The sequence below is a fragment of the Phyllostomus hastatus genome, unplaced genomic scaffold, assembly GCF_019186645.2.
Source record: "Phyllostomus hastatus isolate PE091 unplaced genomic scaffold, TTU_PhHast_1.1 phas_contig_113, whole genome shotgun sequence".
NCBI lineage: Eukaryota > Metazoa > Chordata > Mammalia > Chiroptera > Phyllostomidae > Phyllostomus > Phyllostomus hastatus.
Window position 1 is genome coordinate 14037264 of NW_025333530.1, and position 17712 is coordinate 14054975.

At 42.9% G+C, this 17712-nt stretch overlaps 1 protein-coding gene across 5 annotated transcripts in view; it reads right to left on the bottom strand.

Annotated features, from left to right (window-relative positions):
* Window positions 1-8857: 8857 nt before the first annotated feature.
* TMPRSS13 (transmembrane serine protease 13) overlaps window positions 8858-17712 on the bottom strand; it is a 37922-nt gene continuing 29067 nt past the window's right edge. For 4 of the 5 annotated variants that reach the window (XM_045839466.1, XM_045839465.1, XM_045839460.1 and 1 more), the window contains 5 exons: window positions 17275-17447; window positions 12745-12843; window positions 11400-11542; window positions 11093-11245; window positions 8858-10387 (listed from right to left, as the gene is read on the bottom strand). In XM_045839466.1, coding sequence (XP_045695422.1) covers window positions 10361-10387; window positions 11093-11245; window positions 11400-11542; window positions 12745-12843; window positions 17275-17447 — 595 coding nt within the window. In that variant the 3' untranslated portion in view covers window positions 8858-10360. The remainder of the gene's footprint in view (window positions 10388-11092; window positions 11246-11399; window positions 11543-12744; window positions 12844-17274; window positions 17448-17712) is intronic. The other variant, XM_045839467.1, reaches the window with a different exon arrangement.

Consider the following 17712-nt stretch of genomic DNA (forward strand, 5'->3'; position numbering starts at 1 on the left):
CTGAGTGTCTGAGCATCATGACAGGTGCTCAGAAATATTTGTTAAATGAATAAGCAAGCCCTCAGGTGTGTGGACAGCTCACATATCCATACAGGTATTCATGTGATTCAAACGCACTCACATGTGATTTTATGTATGCCTTTAGCATTCTTGGACACTGTTAAAGGAGTAGAAGTTAATTCAACTCTACTGAAAGTAGTTTAGCATTTTAGAAAAAATATAAACAAGCCTGCTTACAAGAACTGACCCTCAGAAGGTCATTGCCTCAGAATGAAGCAAGCACAAATAAATTCATGGAGCAGTGTTCATATCATCAAAATCTGGAAACTAGCTACCCTACTTAGATGTCGACTTACAGATAAAGTAAATTGATATATCTATACAATAAAATACTCTTATTCTACAACTATTAGAGATAATGAGACTATCCATTCCCTCAGAAAAGGTGTTTGCCTCATGTCACTGAGAAAAAGAAATCAAAATACAGAATAATTTGTAGCATATGATCCTATCTATATTAAATTATAGACCTCTCCCTTTGGATGCATAGAGAGTTCTAGAATTTACCAAAATGCCTCTGGGTGGTGGGACTTAAAGTAATTTTTACTTTCTTCTTTGCAAGAATAGGTACTTCAGATGTTGCAGAGAGATTGAATGAGATATAGTATGTTGTGATGTGGAGTGTTTATAGCACAATGCTTAGCACAAATACATGGTACCTTTCATATTACTTTTATGGTTTTCAGGATTGTTTGGATTTAAAAAAATGCTGCTGTATGAGAGTTAAATTACAAAATTACTTAAAAAATGAAGCTTAAAAAAGACACCAGGGTAGAAAGGGCCAAGAAGGGAGGAACATCCTCATAAATTATCCACAGGTATGTGTCCTCTATCCCAACCTCTACGTCTGCTCCAGCATTTAATACCCTCCTCACTACTAGTAAGTACATGTACAATTTGTAGAATTCAACTGAATTTGAGTGACCTATTACTCCAGTCAGAGATATTATCAGAGAAGAACCTGATGGGGTCCTGATCTCTAGCCTCAACCACAAAGCAGACCCCACCTCAAACCTCATGTGGTATATCGAGGGCATCAGTCATGCTTCCTCAAGTCTGGACAGAGCAACTGAAGTGTTTCTAACTAGAATTAGTATAGTCGCCTGGGATGCATCAAGCCAGGAAGTTAAGAAAATGCAAATTTTCAATCACTCTTCTTTCTCCCACCCACTAAGCTCTTCATTAAGCTGCAATTAAATTAGCACTCCTCTTCTTCAACAAGCCCAACATCACTGCATAAAGCTGACTAGCCTTAGACCTCTTCAAGATGAGAGATTGTTCACTTTTTCCTGAGAGCAGTCAATGAGGGTAAGATAAAGATAAGGGTTTCAACAGAATTTCTAGGAAGTGCCAATCCCATATCAATACCTGAAGATTTCCTTTTGCCCTTTTTTTTTTTTTCCTGTGGCTAAGGCAGCAGTCCTCAAAATGTGGAATGAGGATCCCTGGGGCTGCTTGAGACATTGATGGGGTGCCGGGGGTTAGCAGGGTCAAAACTTTTTTCACAATAATGGTATGATGTCACTTGCCTTTTTCACTTTGTTGACATTGTAGGTACAAAAGCAAAGGTGGGCCACTGTTTTTTCCTTAATGTGAATGAAGACAATGGCACCAAATTGTACTTACAGTCATTGTATCTTTCACCACTGCACACTTGCCGGTTTCACTTCAGAACACCCTCGATGCAGCAGTAGAAATTATTCATTATTAAAAATTATTTTATTAGTAATATCTCAATCCTGAATATATGTCTTTTTAATTTTCAGGGTGAAGTAAAAAGTATGCATATAGCATTTCTGCTGCATACTACAAGAAAATACTAAAGTTTTCTAGAGGAAAAGTGCTTATATTTTTGAGCCACAATGTGGCTCACTAGTTTAGTAGCTAAACTAGTTATTTTTTCATGAAACACCATTTTTAGTTGAATGAAGATTGACACACTATGATTACCCAAACTCAATAGCTGGCCATCATTTTTTCAAAAATCAACAAAATGAGCTTGTTACCTCAAGGAAAACATCTGACAATACTTATTGCTAATGATAGAATTTAAACTTTCAACTGAAAATTAGAATTTTGGAAAATTCTCATCCTTCACCATGAGCTTGACAGCTTTCCAATCCTTAAGACTTCTGTGAGGTCAGTAGTGATATTAGTGCATAGTATTGTTGGTCTTATATAATGAAATTATCAACATTTGGAAGATGTTCATAACCCAGAACCAATATTTCCAAATATAAGATGTTACAAAATTAGACATAGGTAAGAAACCCATTTAGATTGCAACACAGACTAAGAGATTTCAATGTAACCAAGTTCAAACTGTTCATTGACAAGTTTCAATTCCACATTGAAACTAACCTTTAAGAATCTATCACTAGTCAAGTTTGAGTATAGTGTCAAAGAAAAATTTCCATAGTTATCTGAAAAGACTATTAAAATAATCTTCTACTTTCCAACTCTGTATCTGTGTGAGATTAGATTTTTTCATGTATTTCAACCAAAACAATATATCATAACAGACTGAATACTGAAACAAGTATGAGAATCCAGCTATTTTATTATGCCAGAGATTAAAGATATTTGAAAAAATATAAAATGATGCCACTCTTCTCCTTATTTTTGTTTTAAAAAATATACTTTAATAAAAAATATTATTTATGTTAACAAGTAATTAAATACTTAGTTATAATTATAATGAAATAAGTATATTTCAGTATGATGAAGTGCTACATTTTTAAAAAATCAAAGAAGAGTTAAAAAAATGGAGAGATATACTGTATTCATGGTTTGGAGGACTCAATAGTTAACATGTTAACTCCCCAGATTGATTATAGAGTTAATGAAATCTTAAAATTTCAACAGGATTCTTTGTAGACACAGACAACCTAGTTCTAGGACTTATATGGAAATGTAAGGAACTAGAAGAGTGAAAATATAGAGAGCAGCCTGGCAGCTCTAGGGGTTGGGGGTCAGGTGGAGAGATCGAGAAAGAAAGGAAAAAAAGAGCGAGAGAAAGAACTCGTGGACATGGACATCAGTGTGATAATTACAGGGGGAGAGGGGTGGGTGAGGTGAAAGAGGGTATGGGGGGATAAACAGTGATGGAAAAAAATGAAATAACATAAAATCATGAATTTGGAGGACTCACCCTACCTCACTTTAAGACCTATTGTGAAGCTATAGTAATTAAAACAGTGTGGTATGATAAAATGATAGACACATAGACCAATGGAACAGCATGAAGAGTCTGGAAATATGCCCATGCAAAATGTTCAATTGATTTTTGATGGGAAAGTATAGTCTCTTCAACAAATTGTGCTGGAACAAGTGGACATCCATTTAAAAACAAACAAAAAATGAACCTCAATCTCTACCTCAAAATGTAACTCAAAATGGATCATAGCTCCTAATGTAAAACATAAAATAATAAAATTCTTAAGAGAAAATCTCCATGAGCTTAAATTTGGCAGAGTTCTTAGGGCACTCCAAAAGGAAAAACATGATAAATTGGAATTTATCAAATTGAAAATTTTGTTCCATAAGGACAAAATTAAGAGAATAAAAAGATAAGCCATGTAGGGAGATAATACTTACAAATCAAATATCCAACAAAGACTAGTATCTACTTATGCCCTGGTCGATGTGGCTCAGTTGGTTGGGCATTGTCCTGTGAATTGAAAGTTTGCAGGTTCCATTCCTGGTCAGGGAGTATGCTTAGGTTGTGGGTTCCTCCCTGGGACCCATAGGAGGAGAGCTGTCCCGGGGTGCAGGCAACTGATCTGTTTCTCTTTCATATCAATGTTTCTCTTCCCCTCTCTCTCTCCCTCCCCTCTCCTCTCTCTAGCAAGTCCTCATTAGGGTAAAAAAAAAAAAAGACTCATGAGAGAAATGCACATTACAACCACAATGAAATACCATTACTTATCTATTAGAATGGCTACAATAAAAATAACTGGCAGGTGAGGATGAGGATGTGGTGAGGATGTGGAGCAACTGGAACTCTTACATTGCTGGTGGGAAATACAACATGGTATATTACATCCCTCTGAAAACAGCCTGCCAGTAGTTCCTTATAAAGTTAAACATACAATTACCATCTGACCAACAATTCCACCTGTAGTAATTTATTCTAGAGGAATGAAAAATTTGGTAATTGGTACATGAAAATCTGTACACAATGTTTGAGATCTATGCTCATCTTGCTTTCTATCATGATCTCATCAGGAAGGAATGGCTTTGACCCAAAAGAGAATTTATAGGCCTTTGTGCAGTGTTCATAAGAGAGACAGGCCTGAACTATTTGCAAGAAGAAGGGCTTTGGGGGTTGAAGAGAGAAGAGAAGACTGGGCCTGACCCCAGGAGAGTAGATTCCTGAGACTAGGGACTCTGAGAACAGTAGGTTTATGAGCTACTCCCTTTGTCTGTAAAAATCCTCAGAGGCTGCTCACCCAGCCTGGACAACAGTGGGCAGGCTCTCCCAAGGCTGCACACCCTGGGGAAGAACATTATGACAGATGTTTTCTAGCCAGGCTGCTGCCGTTCTTCAGGTTTTAATCTGCTTTTTAAAAGAAAGGTGACATTTCTTCTACCTTAGTGACATGGAGAAAATTCCTGCTGGCTTCACAGATGTTAGCTGGAAACCCCAGGAATGGATGAGATAACCCAGGTGAGCATTTACCATGAGAATAGAACTGAGGGTAGTCTCCCAGGGAACACCATGTACAGAGCTTATAGGAGACAGAAAGATAAGCCAGAAGACAAGAAGGGGAACTTGATACCAAAGAAGCCAGGGCAATTTCACAAAGCAGTGAGTACTCAACAGTTAAATGCTACTGAAAGTTCCAGTAAGATGAGGACTAAAAAAGTATACACCAGACTTGGCAACATGATGGTTCACTAATGTGATGGGGCAGGAGTGACATGGCTGTGGACTGAGGAGTACATGAGGGGTGAGAATGTGTGATCCTTACAGTCCTGAATGTCAGCTCCAGTGGCTATGCAGTCAGATACCACCAAAGTGGGGGCAGAGCCTGGTAGCCATTCTGGTCCCATCAATGACAAGAGAGAGTAGAGTGAGCTCAACTCAGTGAAACTAATGAAACCACTAACAGGGGGCATCCATCTGCCCATGCCACCTCCATGGAAGATCAGCCCATTACTATAATAAGAGTAAGAGGAAAGTTTATGCAGAGAAATGGCAAATGTCCTAAGACCTGACATTTATCCAATTTTCCTCTCGTTATCTCATTCGTTCAGTACAGGAATATGGAGGTAAAGGGTCTGGCCCTCTTGCTGCAAATTCAACATTTATTGAGAGGTCATAATATGCCAATAACTTTGTGTGGTGTATTTACCTGTATCATCCCACTTAATCCTGCAACAACATGGGAGACCAATACACCCATTTTACACACGAAGAAACAGAGGTTGGTTTGTACAAGATTGCAGAACTATGTAAGTGGCAGAACTGGAATGTGTAGTTCCAGGTACTTATAATTCCAATTCTACCACTCTCTCCACTACAACATGGTATAATTAGAGGGAATTATTCAAAGAAGTTTCCCAGCATCCTCTTTGTATATGAAAAGTGAAGAACTTCTGAGACTCAGGGCTTGACAAAGTAGGCATCCTGTTATTTCAGTCTGTCCTGCAGGCAGGAGATAAGCTGTGGAGGACCAAAGACTAGGCTGTGCCCTCCCCTTCTCTGAGGACTCATAAAGTTTCCTGTCTGGACAGTCTGGGCTGCTTGTCTCCAGAGCATGGTCCTCCATTCTGTCTGTGTAGGTCCATTGTAAGACAGCATGGAGCTTGATGTCTGGGCTAGGTGGCAGATTTCCAAGGAATAGGAAGCCTGGGCCAGTGCAGAGGAGGTAGGGAATGAGTGGCATGTGCCTCTCAGAGCTACCCACACACATCACTGAGACATAGAGGTGTCCTGGGGTAACAGCTAGTCATGGCATGGGAGAGCCTGCCAGAAACCATCCACTTGGGACAAGGGTGAAGGAGGTGCTAGGGGGTCTCCTCCCACCCATGATATACTTGTCCCAGCTTCTGGAAACTGCTTGGTCTAAGCCTATGGTCATATGACCCTCTGAGGGATATGCCCAGCCTTCTCTGGGGAGTTGACCTATCCGGTAGTGCCCCTCCTACATCAGAAGCCTAGTGGAGAAAAGAAAGATCCACAGACCCAGGTGGCAGATCCTATGAGATCACAGATAGGTGGATTCCACCTGAATTTGAAAAGCAGCTTTTAAAATCAGATAGCCTGGATTCACAGTCCAAAGTTAGCACTTAGTATAGTTGTATAGTTTTGAGGAAGCTTATTTCATTTCCCTTGGTCCTTGTTTCTTCATCCATAAAATAGCAACAACAATGCCTACTTCATACTTACAGAAAATAATACACATCAGGTGTTTAGCACAACATCTGGCACATAGCAACCATTCAGTAAATGCTAGCTATTATCATCATTATACTCTTCATTATGATTATAAGGAGCTCCCCTTGTGCATCTCCCAATGTTCTCCCAATTGCATCAGGACATCAGCTGAACAATGATGGCAAACAATTATGGCCTTGGAGATCTAACCAAACTCCAGAAGCAGCTGGATGGGCAGCTAGGCTATAACTGGCTCTTTCTCCAAAAAATCATCATCTGCCCCACCCCAACATGCTCAGTTGCCCTCCTGTCCCTCCCCAGGGAAATTCAGCAGTCAACAGGGTTGACAAAGCCAGAGAGTTTGACTGGTACCTGGGATCCAGGGACCATAGGGTGGCATTATTAGTAATACCTCCCTCCACCAACACACACACACACACACACACACACACACAATGTCCCTGGAGATTCTGGACCAACTTGGGAAGTCGAATCACCCACCTTCCATGATTTTTGTAGTCTTTATAGATTTCCTGGGCCTAAGGAATGTGTTTTTCTCTTCTTATTCAAATATTGCTTTTTCACTACATTACCTGTCCTCCCAAACATACATCTTTGCACCTCTGCAAATCCATCTATGCCCCACAAAACCTGAGAGAGGAGGGAAAGGGTCTGGTTTCTAAGGAGAAAGGAATGGAAATGGCCTAAGCCTTAGTTCTCACCCCCAAGGCCTACCTTCTGGGATGGCCAACTTCCTCTGATGGTCAGGGATATCTGGTTGTCTTCCAAAATGAATGCTCACTCATGCATGGAAAATGGCCAAGGACTGAATTTGCCAGTCTCACTTTCAGGGGTATGCAACCTGTGGCACACAGGCCACATGCAACTCAGGATGCCTGAGTGCAGCCCAACAAAAAATTGTAAATATATTTAAAACATCGAGATTTTTTTGTGTGTGATTACATGTCACAGTGTATTTAATGTGTGGCCCAAGACAACTCTTCTTCTTCCAGCGTGGTGCAGAGACACAAAAATGTTGGATACCCTGGTAGTGCTATATGACATGTTGACACCCCTAAAACATGAGTAAAAACGATGTGTATTATGTCTGGGCCAGAGCATTTAAGAAGTGGATATGTGCTTTCTTCAATTTCTCTTTCCTCTTTCCACTGGCCAAAAGATAAAGTTACTAGGTAGAAGAAAGCTGTCCAGTGATCAGACACCCTCATTGGATGGTTAGGTGGATGGAAAATAAATGTTGATTGGGTTAAGCAACTGAGATTGTGGGAAATTGTGGGATCCATTATAACAGTTGTGTTATACCTACTGGTAACCAAGTGAGCCTGGCATCTGCCCCCTCAGATGGAGCAAAATAAGAATTGGAGGAAGGACTTGTCCTAGCATTGCCATGAGAGACTAAAGCAAACAAATTTGAGGTGTCCAAAGGCCAGACCCATGGAGTCCACCCTGGAGAATTTTGCACTAATGGCTAGAGGCTTGAGTGTGTGTAGTGGGGGCACTGGGGGAGATGGGCACACATCATGGGATCATAATGATTGAGATAGATATATTAAATGCAGGAAAAGTAAGTGCAGAGCAAGAAAGAATGCATCTTTCAAAAGAATGCATCTTTCAAAAGAAGCCAATGGGACCATCCATTCAATTCTCTTGGAAATAGTTGAGTAAGTATTGAGGCTTCCTCATAAACATGCCTCTTGCTGAGCTAGCAAAGTCGGAAGTAGAGAAAGAGGAAGGAGGGAAAAAGGAAAAAGCACAGACATTAGAGTGATCTTCCGCTATCCCCATCTGCTTTGTCTGTTTGCCTACTCTCTATGACTCATTTCAAACATCACCTCCTCTGTGAAGCCCACCTCCTCTGTGAAGCCTTCCCTGATCTCTTTAGGTACAACTGGTAGCTTATTTATCCATGTTCCAAGTATGGTGCCCAAACTCAATCACAGCTTCTATCACACTGGGTCACAACCATGAATAGCTGAGGACACACCTTGGTCTTTGTATCCCCTGGGGCTTGCAGGAGTTCTTGGTACAGACTAGGCACTGATATGGCTGGTGAATGAATACATAAATGAATGTATGATTAAGTGAGCAGAACCTAAAGTGGAAAAAAACAAAACTCAGAACTCAAATTGAGCATGTCTGGATACTTGGGTGGGCAGTCTTGATTTTCTATGTAGGGTACCAATAGAACATCCAATGACAAAATTTTGCCCTGGTCAGTAGCTCATTTGGTTGGAGTGTCATCCCAATACACCAAGGTTATAGGTTCAGTCCCTGGTCAGGGCACATATAAGAATCAACCAATGATTTTTGTGGAAAAACAAATAAGCAGAAAAACAAATCTCTCTCTCTCCCCTTCCCTTTCTCTAAAATCATAAATAAAAAGTTTTAAAAAAATTTAGGTCACACAACTTTTATTGCTGAAGACCATTGCTGGGGGCTGCTGTGGAAGTCAATTCCTGAACTCCCCAGCCTTCATGACATGTAACCAGCCCCTTGGACTCTGTCCAGCCACTAGGCAATTCCAGCCTACTTTTCCAGGTCAATCTTTCCCCCAAGGGACAGCCTACCTTGCCTAGGCTGGGCTGGGCTGATCTGCTTGGACCCTGCCTCTGAGGGTCATAGCACCACCAGATAGGCCCACGCAAGGTGAGGAGAATGGGACTGGGCACCAAGGCTAGGGAAGGTCCTGGCCTTCAGCTGGAGGCCAGGCACACTGATGGTCTGCAGGAGCAGGGCAACTGGAATCCTTCAGAAGGACTGTTTGCAGGGCCTGAGGACAGTGTCAGCTTTCTCTCCATAGTAATTTTAATGTTGGTGCTATGTTTCTGAAACAACTGAGAAATTGAAAGGCAGAGAAAGCTGAAAAGAATTTCCAAAGTCCCAAGGCAGTACTGTGAATAAGGAATGATGGTCCACCTGGATTTTCCCAACCTCTGAGGGACACAAGGAGAAGCATTTCTTCATGTCCAGTTATAGCCCTTGAATACAGCAACAGCTATGGTTCTCTCTGTCCTTGATTTGCACACTAGCTCAAATGAGGATTGACTTCCCTGAGTATCTCAAAGGAGCCACTTCAGTCCCTTGAGGCCAAGAACATTCCACAGGACTCGAGAGTGGCACAGCTCCCATTTGTCCCTCGGAGTTCTTGAGGTGACTGATGTTAGCTCTCCTGGCTCCAGGAATTTTTGAAGAATCTTTAAGAATACATCTACTTCTGTTTCTTAAATATAAAAATAAAATAAAATGAAATAAAACATACCCCCAACAGCCTGTGACCAAACAGGAACAATGAGCCCTGTTCACAGCTGTCAGCATGGCCAGCCACAGTGCAGCCACCTCTCCACATACACAGCACTGGTGCGAGGTCGGAGAAAACAGGATGCTGGTAATGTCAACAGAGATATCTTCCCACTAGGGACAGTCCAGGCACTCCAGCAAAAGCTGCTGCTGTCCCTGGACAACACTGATGTCACCAGGACTGCTGAGTGGCTGCCCATTCTGGGCTAGTCTCCAAGTTGAGGTCAGAGAAGCAAGAATTCTTGATGTGACCTTCCAGGCTCTTCCTTGGGCTCTATCTCCTCCATCCATTATGAACACACCTGTAGGTGTCTCCATGCTGTTGTCTCCAAACTGTTGTCTCCAGGTGATTATTTCCAGCCTGGGGCTTGAAAAGAGCTGACAGTGATTCTGGTTTCTGAAGACCTTGGGAGAGCAATCATATGCACACACATATGCACACACGCACATGCACATTGCATATTCAGAGGCAGCAGACAGTGGAAGAGGCAGTAATGAAGGTGTCTGGTAGCTTTTAGCCCAGATAATGTTGCAGATGGCCCAGTCATTTTGGCCAGAGTCTATAGCAGCCAGTGCTGTGAGGTAGAGCAGGACAGCCACTTAAGATTTCTGGAGGCGCCTCTCACTCTGAGGAAGAGAACAGGGAGAACATGATAAGGGTGAGCCAGATGGCCCAGAAACCAGACATAAAGATGAGGACTCAGAGCCTAAAATTCAATCCACCTGTTACCTGGCACTGCCCCTCAGAGAACAGGGGAAGCAAAGAGAATGATGGAAGCAGATTCTGAGAGACTTGGCAGCCTTTGCCTGTCCATATCTGAGCTTTCCACTGTTGTGCCCTTGGCCCAGCAAAGAAGGAAAGGACATAGCATTTCTGCTTTACAGCTTAGACAGCAGGCTCAGGGAAGAGAGGGGCTGAAATAGGTCAGCAGAGGGGGCATGAATCTCCATTTCCTGACTCCCACTTCCACATGGGACCACTTCCTACAAAGGAGAGGCTTCCTACTGTCAGTGGCTTGTGTGAACTCACAACTCAGCCATCACCAGGACAGGAGTGATACTGGGACCAGCAACACTTGGCCCACCTCTTTGCAACCCTCTGACGTCTATTATGCCAAAGGAAGAGGAAGGAAAGGAACACAGGAAGCTACGGTTGGCCTGATATTTGATTCTTGTCCTGTCCTGGTCTTCTGCACTTTGTGAACACCCTATAACTGAAGGCTGTGAGGAAACCCCTGCTAAGACCCTGGGGGAAAGCCTGGGTCCTCTTCCAGGCACGTCTCCTTTGGAAGTTCCTCATGTGCTCAGTCAGTGCCCCACACAGACTCTCACCTCCATCTTGCTGTATATCCAGGGGAGGAGTTCTGTCACTTTAGTGTACACACCAGGTTTGTTTCTCTGGCCGCAGCCTGTTCCCCAGCTGGTGACTCCTGCCAGGTACCAGCGGTTGTTCTGCTCACAGACCAGGGGCCCTCCACTGTCTCCCTACAGGGGAGAGCACGCACATCAGCAGGATGGGAGAAGGGGTCCTTGAGCAGGAAAAATTGTACACCTTATTCCCACTCTGACCCCAATAGCTCAGCCTTCTCTCACGTCCCTGGGGTCCTGGAACCTAAGCCCTACCCAAAAGTAGCCTCACCTGGCAGGAGTCTCTGCCTCCCCGAAGGTCCCCGGCACACATCATCCTTGGGGTAAGGTAACTGTCATAGACCAAGTAGTCGTTGCACTTCCTAAAGTCTATGAGGCTGACCTGCACCTCCCGGAGGAAGGGGGATGTCTTCTCTGCAGTGAGATGCGGAAAGGACAGAGAGGATGGAAAAGGATAAAGACTCTGGTCAGCTTCATGGTCTTCTAGCCACTCATCTCAGGACCTAGACTCACAGCCTCCTCTGAACGGAAGGCACTGTTTCTGTGGTTGGCCCCCCAGAATATATGGGCACACATACTCTCACACCAGACACAGTTCACTACAGCTCACTACGTATAACTAAGACATACATGGACATGGACAAATTTACAGCCTATTAGGCTACCTTGCATGTTGCACAATGCTTTTCTGCATTCCAAGCATGGTCCCACATGTTACTTCATTTGTTTTTAGTAACTATGTGTCATAAGGGGGTATAATTAATCCATTTACAGATGGAGAAGTTCAGGGCTGCAGAAGTAACTTGCCCATAGTCACACAATGAATTTGTTATGAAGCCAAGATCAGAAGCTACTCCCTGGCCAATCAGCACTTCATCGCACAGAGCAAGGGAATTTGGCCTGAGTCTCACAGTGGGCCAGACAGGCAATGGCACTCTCTTGCCACGTATAAATAATCCTACAGAGCCGATATCAGACAAGGTGACTCCATGACCATAATGAACTGAAGCAAAACAAATTCACTTCATTATCTAGTTAAGCATAGACAAAAGTAAGGCAGGTCACTGTGCAACCCACAACAATACCAAACACCCCTCCCAGCGAACAGGGGTGGTTGCTGCTTTGCTGCTTCTTCACCAACATCAGCTTAGACCCAGCCTATTCACAAATTCTAGATGAGATTATTTAGAGACTCAATCATAGAATTATCTTGCTCCCTAAAAGCATCTAATCTAAAGCAATGTTCCTCTTCTTTGGACCCCCTCCAACCACCCAAGTCCTGTGCTGAGTTTTTTCTAACACCTCTTATTGAAATGTGCCATGATTCTCCATGGCATGTGTTCTCCCTCATTGCAGTAAGCAATGAACCCAAGTTGTTTAACTATAGAGGTTTTCCTGGTGATCTTGGCTGGTGGGCATTGTCACAATAACTGCTTTGACATATATGCAGGTATATATATATATACATACTCACAACCAGGCCCATAAAGTTATATACCTGAACCTTCATTAGTTAGGCCCTTATCTATCTACCTTGACACATCACCCCCACACACTCTACACGGATATACATGTATACAGGCACACATACACAGTCAAGCATCTCTGACTCTTACCATCTGTCTCCTTGGTCTTGCCAAAGCCTGTGATCCAGCAGGTCTCATTGAGGCTGAAGGTCTGTCCATGCATGGGGAGGCAGGCAGGGTGGATGTGAGCTGCAAAAAGACCCCAAGACATAGGAACACACAAGGATGGAGGTTTTTGTGAGGGTAGTGGAGGGATAGGAGCACCAATGTCCTAAAAGAACCCTCCTTGTCCTCAGAGTAGTTCTGAATCTTCCAGGGCCTCAGACTGATTAATCACTTTATCTTGACCTTCTAGCCTTCATGATGCTACCAGAGTTCCCCCAAACATTCTGATTTCAGAGGGTACCATGTGGGCAGATGCATATGGCTCAGAAGCTCCCCTGTACCAAATCAATACTGGGTGGCTGAGGGTCTTTCCCCACTGAGAGTGGCTCTCCTGGCTGCACCTCTCCCCTACCTGTCCATCAGACTAAACCCAGGTATTATGGCCATGGTGTCTCAGTGGAGTGTTCAGCCTGGTCTGGGGAGGGCCCTGCTGGCTGGCCAAGGCCTGAAGTTCTCCCTCTGGGTCAAGATAATCTCTCCCAACAGGACGGATGTATCCCTTGAGTCACACAAAAGAATCACTGCTCACTTGCTCCCATGATCAGAGATAGTTAGAAGGTACTGATGCCATTGTGCGTCACTTAATAAGCTCTCTGAAGACTGGTGTTCCTAGATGGACTAGGGCATTGCCCACCAAAGCTCATTTGTAAAAAGAAAATGTTAATTGATAGATGAAATGTTTGTTGTGTTCTCAATTGTTTGTTTTGCTCATTGCAGCTTTCTGCACCTACACTACAAAGTACTCAAGAAACTTTGAAAGAGAAAGAGACTTCTGGTAAAGATGGAGCCATAGGTATACAGGCTTTGCTTCCTTGTACAACCACAAGAAGGATCACAACTAACCTCAAAACAAAAAACACCCAGAACTGCCAGAGAATGGAACTATATGGAAGTCCAACAACCAAGGATTTAAAGAAGCCATATTCATCCATTTAAGTAGGATGGGCAGAGACAGGGAGCTTGGATGAAGAAGACAAAGTGTGACACAAAGAGGCAGCAGCAGAACAGGTTGTCTCACTTCCATGTGGGGTAGATAAAAATCAGAAGGGATACCTTGGGAACAAATGATCCCAGCCCCAGGCCAGACTGTGCAACCCAAGTTCTTAGCTCTGGGAAGAGAAAGCCTCATAACTTCTGGCTGGAAAAACCAGTAGGGGTTGTGGCAATGGAAGAAAGTGCCGGGTACTCAGGAGAGTCCATTTAAAGGGACTGCATAGTCTTAAAATATATGCAAACCCATCTATTCTGGGATTCAACACTAGGAAAACTTCTGGAAGAGTGCCAGCTGTAGATTGGGACTGGGTGAAGTGACTAGAAGTGGGGCAAGTGCTGGGAAAACCTCCAGAAGCCAGGCAGCATTATTATCCCCTCTCCAACCCCTTTCCACCCTACACAGCACCACAAAGCAGTGAAGTGTATTACCCTGCCCTGGTGATTACCTAAGGCTCCACCCCATACAACTTAACAGATGCTCTTAGACAGGGAGTGAAAGCAGCTCTACCTAATATACAGAAACAAACAAGGGAGGCTGCCAAATTGGGGAGACAAAGAAATATGGCCCAAATGAAAGAACAGAACAAAACCCCAGAAAAATAACTAAATGAAAAAGAGATAGTCAACCTATCAGATGCAGAGTTTAAATACTGGTGATCAGTCCACTCAGAGAAATCACTAAGTATGGTGAAAACATAAAGGAAGAAATGAAGGCTACACTAAGTGAAATAAAGAAAAATGTACAGGGAACAAACACTAAAGGGGAGGAAGCCAGGATTCAAATTAATGATTTGGAACATAAGGAAGAAGTAAACATTCAATCAGAACAGAAGGAAGAAACAAGAATTAAAAAAACAAGGAGAGTATAAGAAGACTCTGGAACATCTCCAAAAGTGCCAACATCTGGATTATAGGGATGCCAGAAAAAGAAAAGGAATAGCAAGAAACAGAAACCTTATTTGAAAAAATAATATAAGAAAACTTCCCTAATCTGGTGAAGGAAATAGACATACAAATCCAGGAAGCACAGAGAGTCCCAAACAAATTGGACCCAAAGAGGACCATAGCAAAACACATCATAATTAAAATGCCAAAGGTTAAAGGTAAAAAGAGAATCTTAAAAGCAGCAAGAGAAAAGGAAACAGTTACCTACAAAGGAGTTCCCAGAAGACTATGGGCTGATTTCTCAAAAGAAAATTTGCAGGCAAGAAGGGACTGGCAAGAAGTATTCAAAGTGATGAAAAGCAAGGACCTACATTCAAGATTATTCTACCCAGCAAAGCTCTCATTTAGAACGGAAGGGCAGATAAATTGCTTCCCAGACAAGGTAAAGCTAAAGGAATCCATCATCACTAAGCCATTGTTACATGAAAGGTTAAAGGGACTTATTTAAGAAAAAGGAGATCAAAACTATGAACATTAAAATGGCAACAAATTCACAACTATCAACAACTGAATCTAAAATAACAAACTAAACAAATGATCAGAACAGGAACAGAATCAGATTTGGAGACCATTTGGAAGGTAATCAGCTGGCAGAGGGAGAATGGGAGAAAAGGTTCAGGGATTAAGAAGCATAATTGGTAGGTACAGAATAGCAGGGGGATGTTAAGAACAGTATAGGAAATGGAGTAGTTGAAGAAATTATATGCATGACCCATGGACATGAACTAAGAAGGGGGATTGCTGGAGGGAAGGGGGGGTACCAGGTGGAGGAGGAAGAGGGGGAAAATTGGGATAACTGTAATAGCATAATCAATAAAATATACTTAAAACAAGAGGGAGAGAAAAGGAGGGAGGGAGAATAAATGTTAAATTCTCCTATAATTTGGGCTTTAACTATTAGTACTAATGTACTTGTCTGCTAGAGCGTAAACAAAAAAAATAAATGAAAGGACAGTATCAATTAACAAAAATGCAAAACATGACTTTTTGCAAAAATGCAAAAAATAGGCATATTTTATGCCTATTTTTGTGACAGAGTCTTAAAAATATGTAACTGTTATATATTTCACTATGTTATGGGGAAAATAAATTTACCAGTGAGTTTTTACAAGTTTTATCAGATAGTTCTGTGTCTTCAAAGTGCTTGGCCTGCCATATGAGTATAAGAAAATTTGCCCTGATTTCTAAACCAAAAGTCAGGTCACATGGTCTGACCACAGGACTACATAAATCTGAGCTGTGATTCCTGCCCAGGGGCTTATCAGAATGTGGAGATGGTTTTAAAAAGTTGGAAGGGTCTGTTCTGGTCCTACAGACTAACTGCTCCCTTTCATGTGTGCATGAGAGGCAGGCCAGGAGCAGGGGGGCACCCCGTACTTTATAGTCCCAAGCTCCACAGACAAGGCTTGAGGGAGCGGGAAGAGGGCAGAGGTCTTGCTCATTAGTGGGCATGGCTCAGGTGCGTGTAGTTCTGGGACAGCCCTGGCCAACTAAGCTCTGCCAAGGTTTCCTCCTCCTCACACCAATCTGAAGAGCTAACTAACTACTCTGACTCACTGACACTGCTGCTTCCATAATTAAGGTGGCAGGAAAGACCAGCTGGTAGGCATAAAAAGGCTGGACTAACCAGAAAGCCTTCCAATTTCCTGTGCCAGGAAAGACTCTCTATCCTCCAAGACTGATTACTTGATCCCATCAGAGCCACCAGGGTTCCCCCAGCTCCCCTCAACATTTCATTATTGGCCTCCACTGGCTGTCCTTGTGTGTGTCACCCACTATGTTGTACTTGCAATCAGAAATCCAGAGTTCACTAAAAATTAGATCCTTGATATTTGATAAGTGAACAAATGAGTGAATGAATTAATGAATGAAGCCTTCTTTGGTCTCCTCCTGAGAACTTTGGTAGCGTTTCCTCTGTGCAGCCTCATTTGGTCCTTATCTCCAACCTCATGGCAATTGGTTGTTTGAATATGGCTCATCTTGTGTTCTCAACTACAGTGATAGCAACTTGCCAGCCAAGAGCTGAGTGGGAGGAGCCCCGTTTGGAAATTGTACCAACCTGGAGTTACCACTTACTACTCTGTGGCCTCCGGTAATACTCTCTCTAAAGCTCCATCTCCTCTTATATAAGCTGAAGCTAATAATAGTACTTGTTCCACAGGATTGCTTGTGAAGAGTAAATGAAATCATAGATGTAATATGCCTACCACAGTGTCTGGCTCCTGTTAAGTGCTCAATGAACACCGGTGAAAAAATGTGATATATTTATATTGTTTGTATTATTTCCAAGCCCTGGCTCTGTCGCCAACTTGAAATGTAAATTGTGTCACTTAATAAGTTTGGGGCAAACTTTTAAAATATTTCCAATCTTTGGGCTTCAGTTTCCCTGACTGTAAAATAGAGATAGTCTATGAAGTGATTTCTGAGTCTGATTGCCACCATACTGAAGCTCTGGGACCCCAAGATGGGCTGACAAGATACTCCAGAATGGGGTGTGACAGGAATTGGTTCACTCACCAGACATGGTTAGGGGCTTGGAGAGGTGCACAAGGGCAATGTCGTAGTCATCCTGCTCATCAGTGTAGTTGCCATTGATGATGATCTGGGAGATGGAGGCTGCCTCAGGCAGCTGGTGCAGGTTGTTGGTGCCCACGTACACTTTCCAGCCCTCCAGGATCTTTTCCCTGGTTCTGCAAGAGCCACAGGAGAGCATGATACTGTTACCTGCCTGAAAGAGCCCACTGGCAGCATATGCTACACACAGGGAGCTGCCCTCTGAGCACCAATTCAGAGGCAGGGGGATGAATGAAATGACCTTCTGAGGGAGCCCTCCATCTTAACTCAGGGGTCCAGAACAATCCCCTGCCTTCAAAAAGCCATTCTAAACTGGCTGTTCTGCACCTTACAATAGAAAGGGGAAGGAGATGAGTAGGATTTCTCTGAGCAGTCACCCCA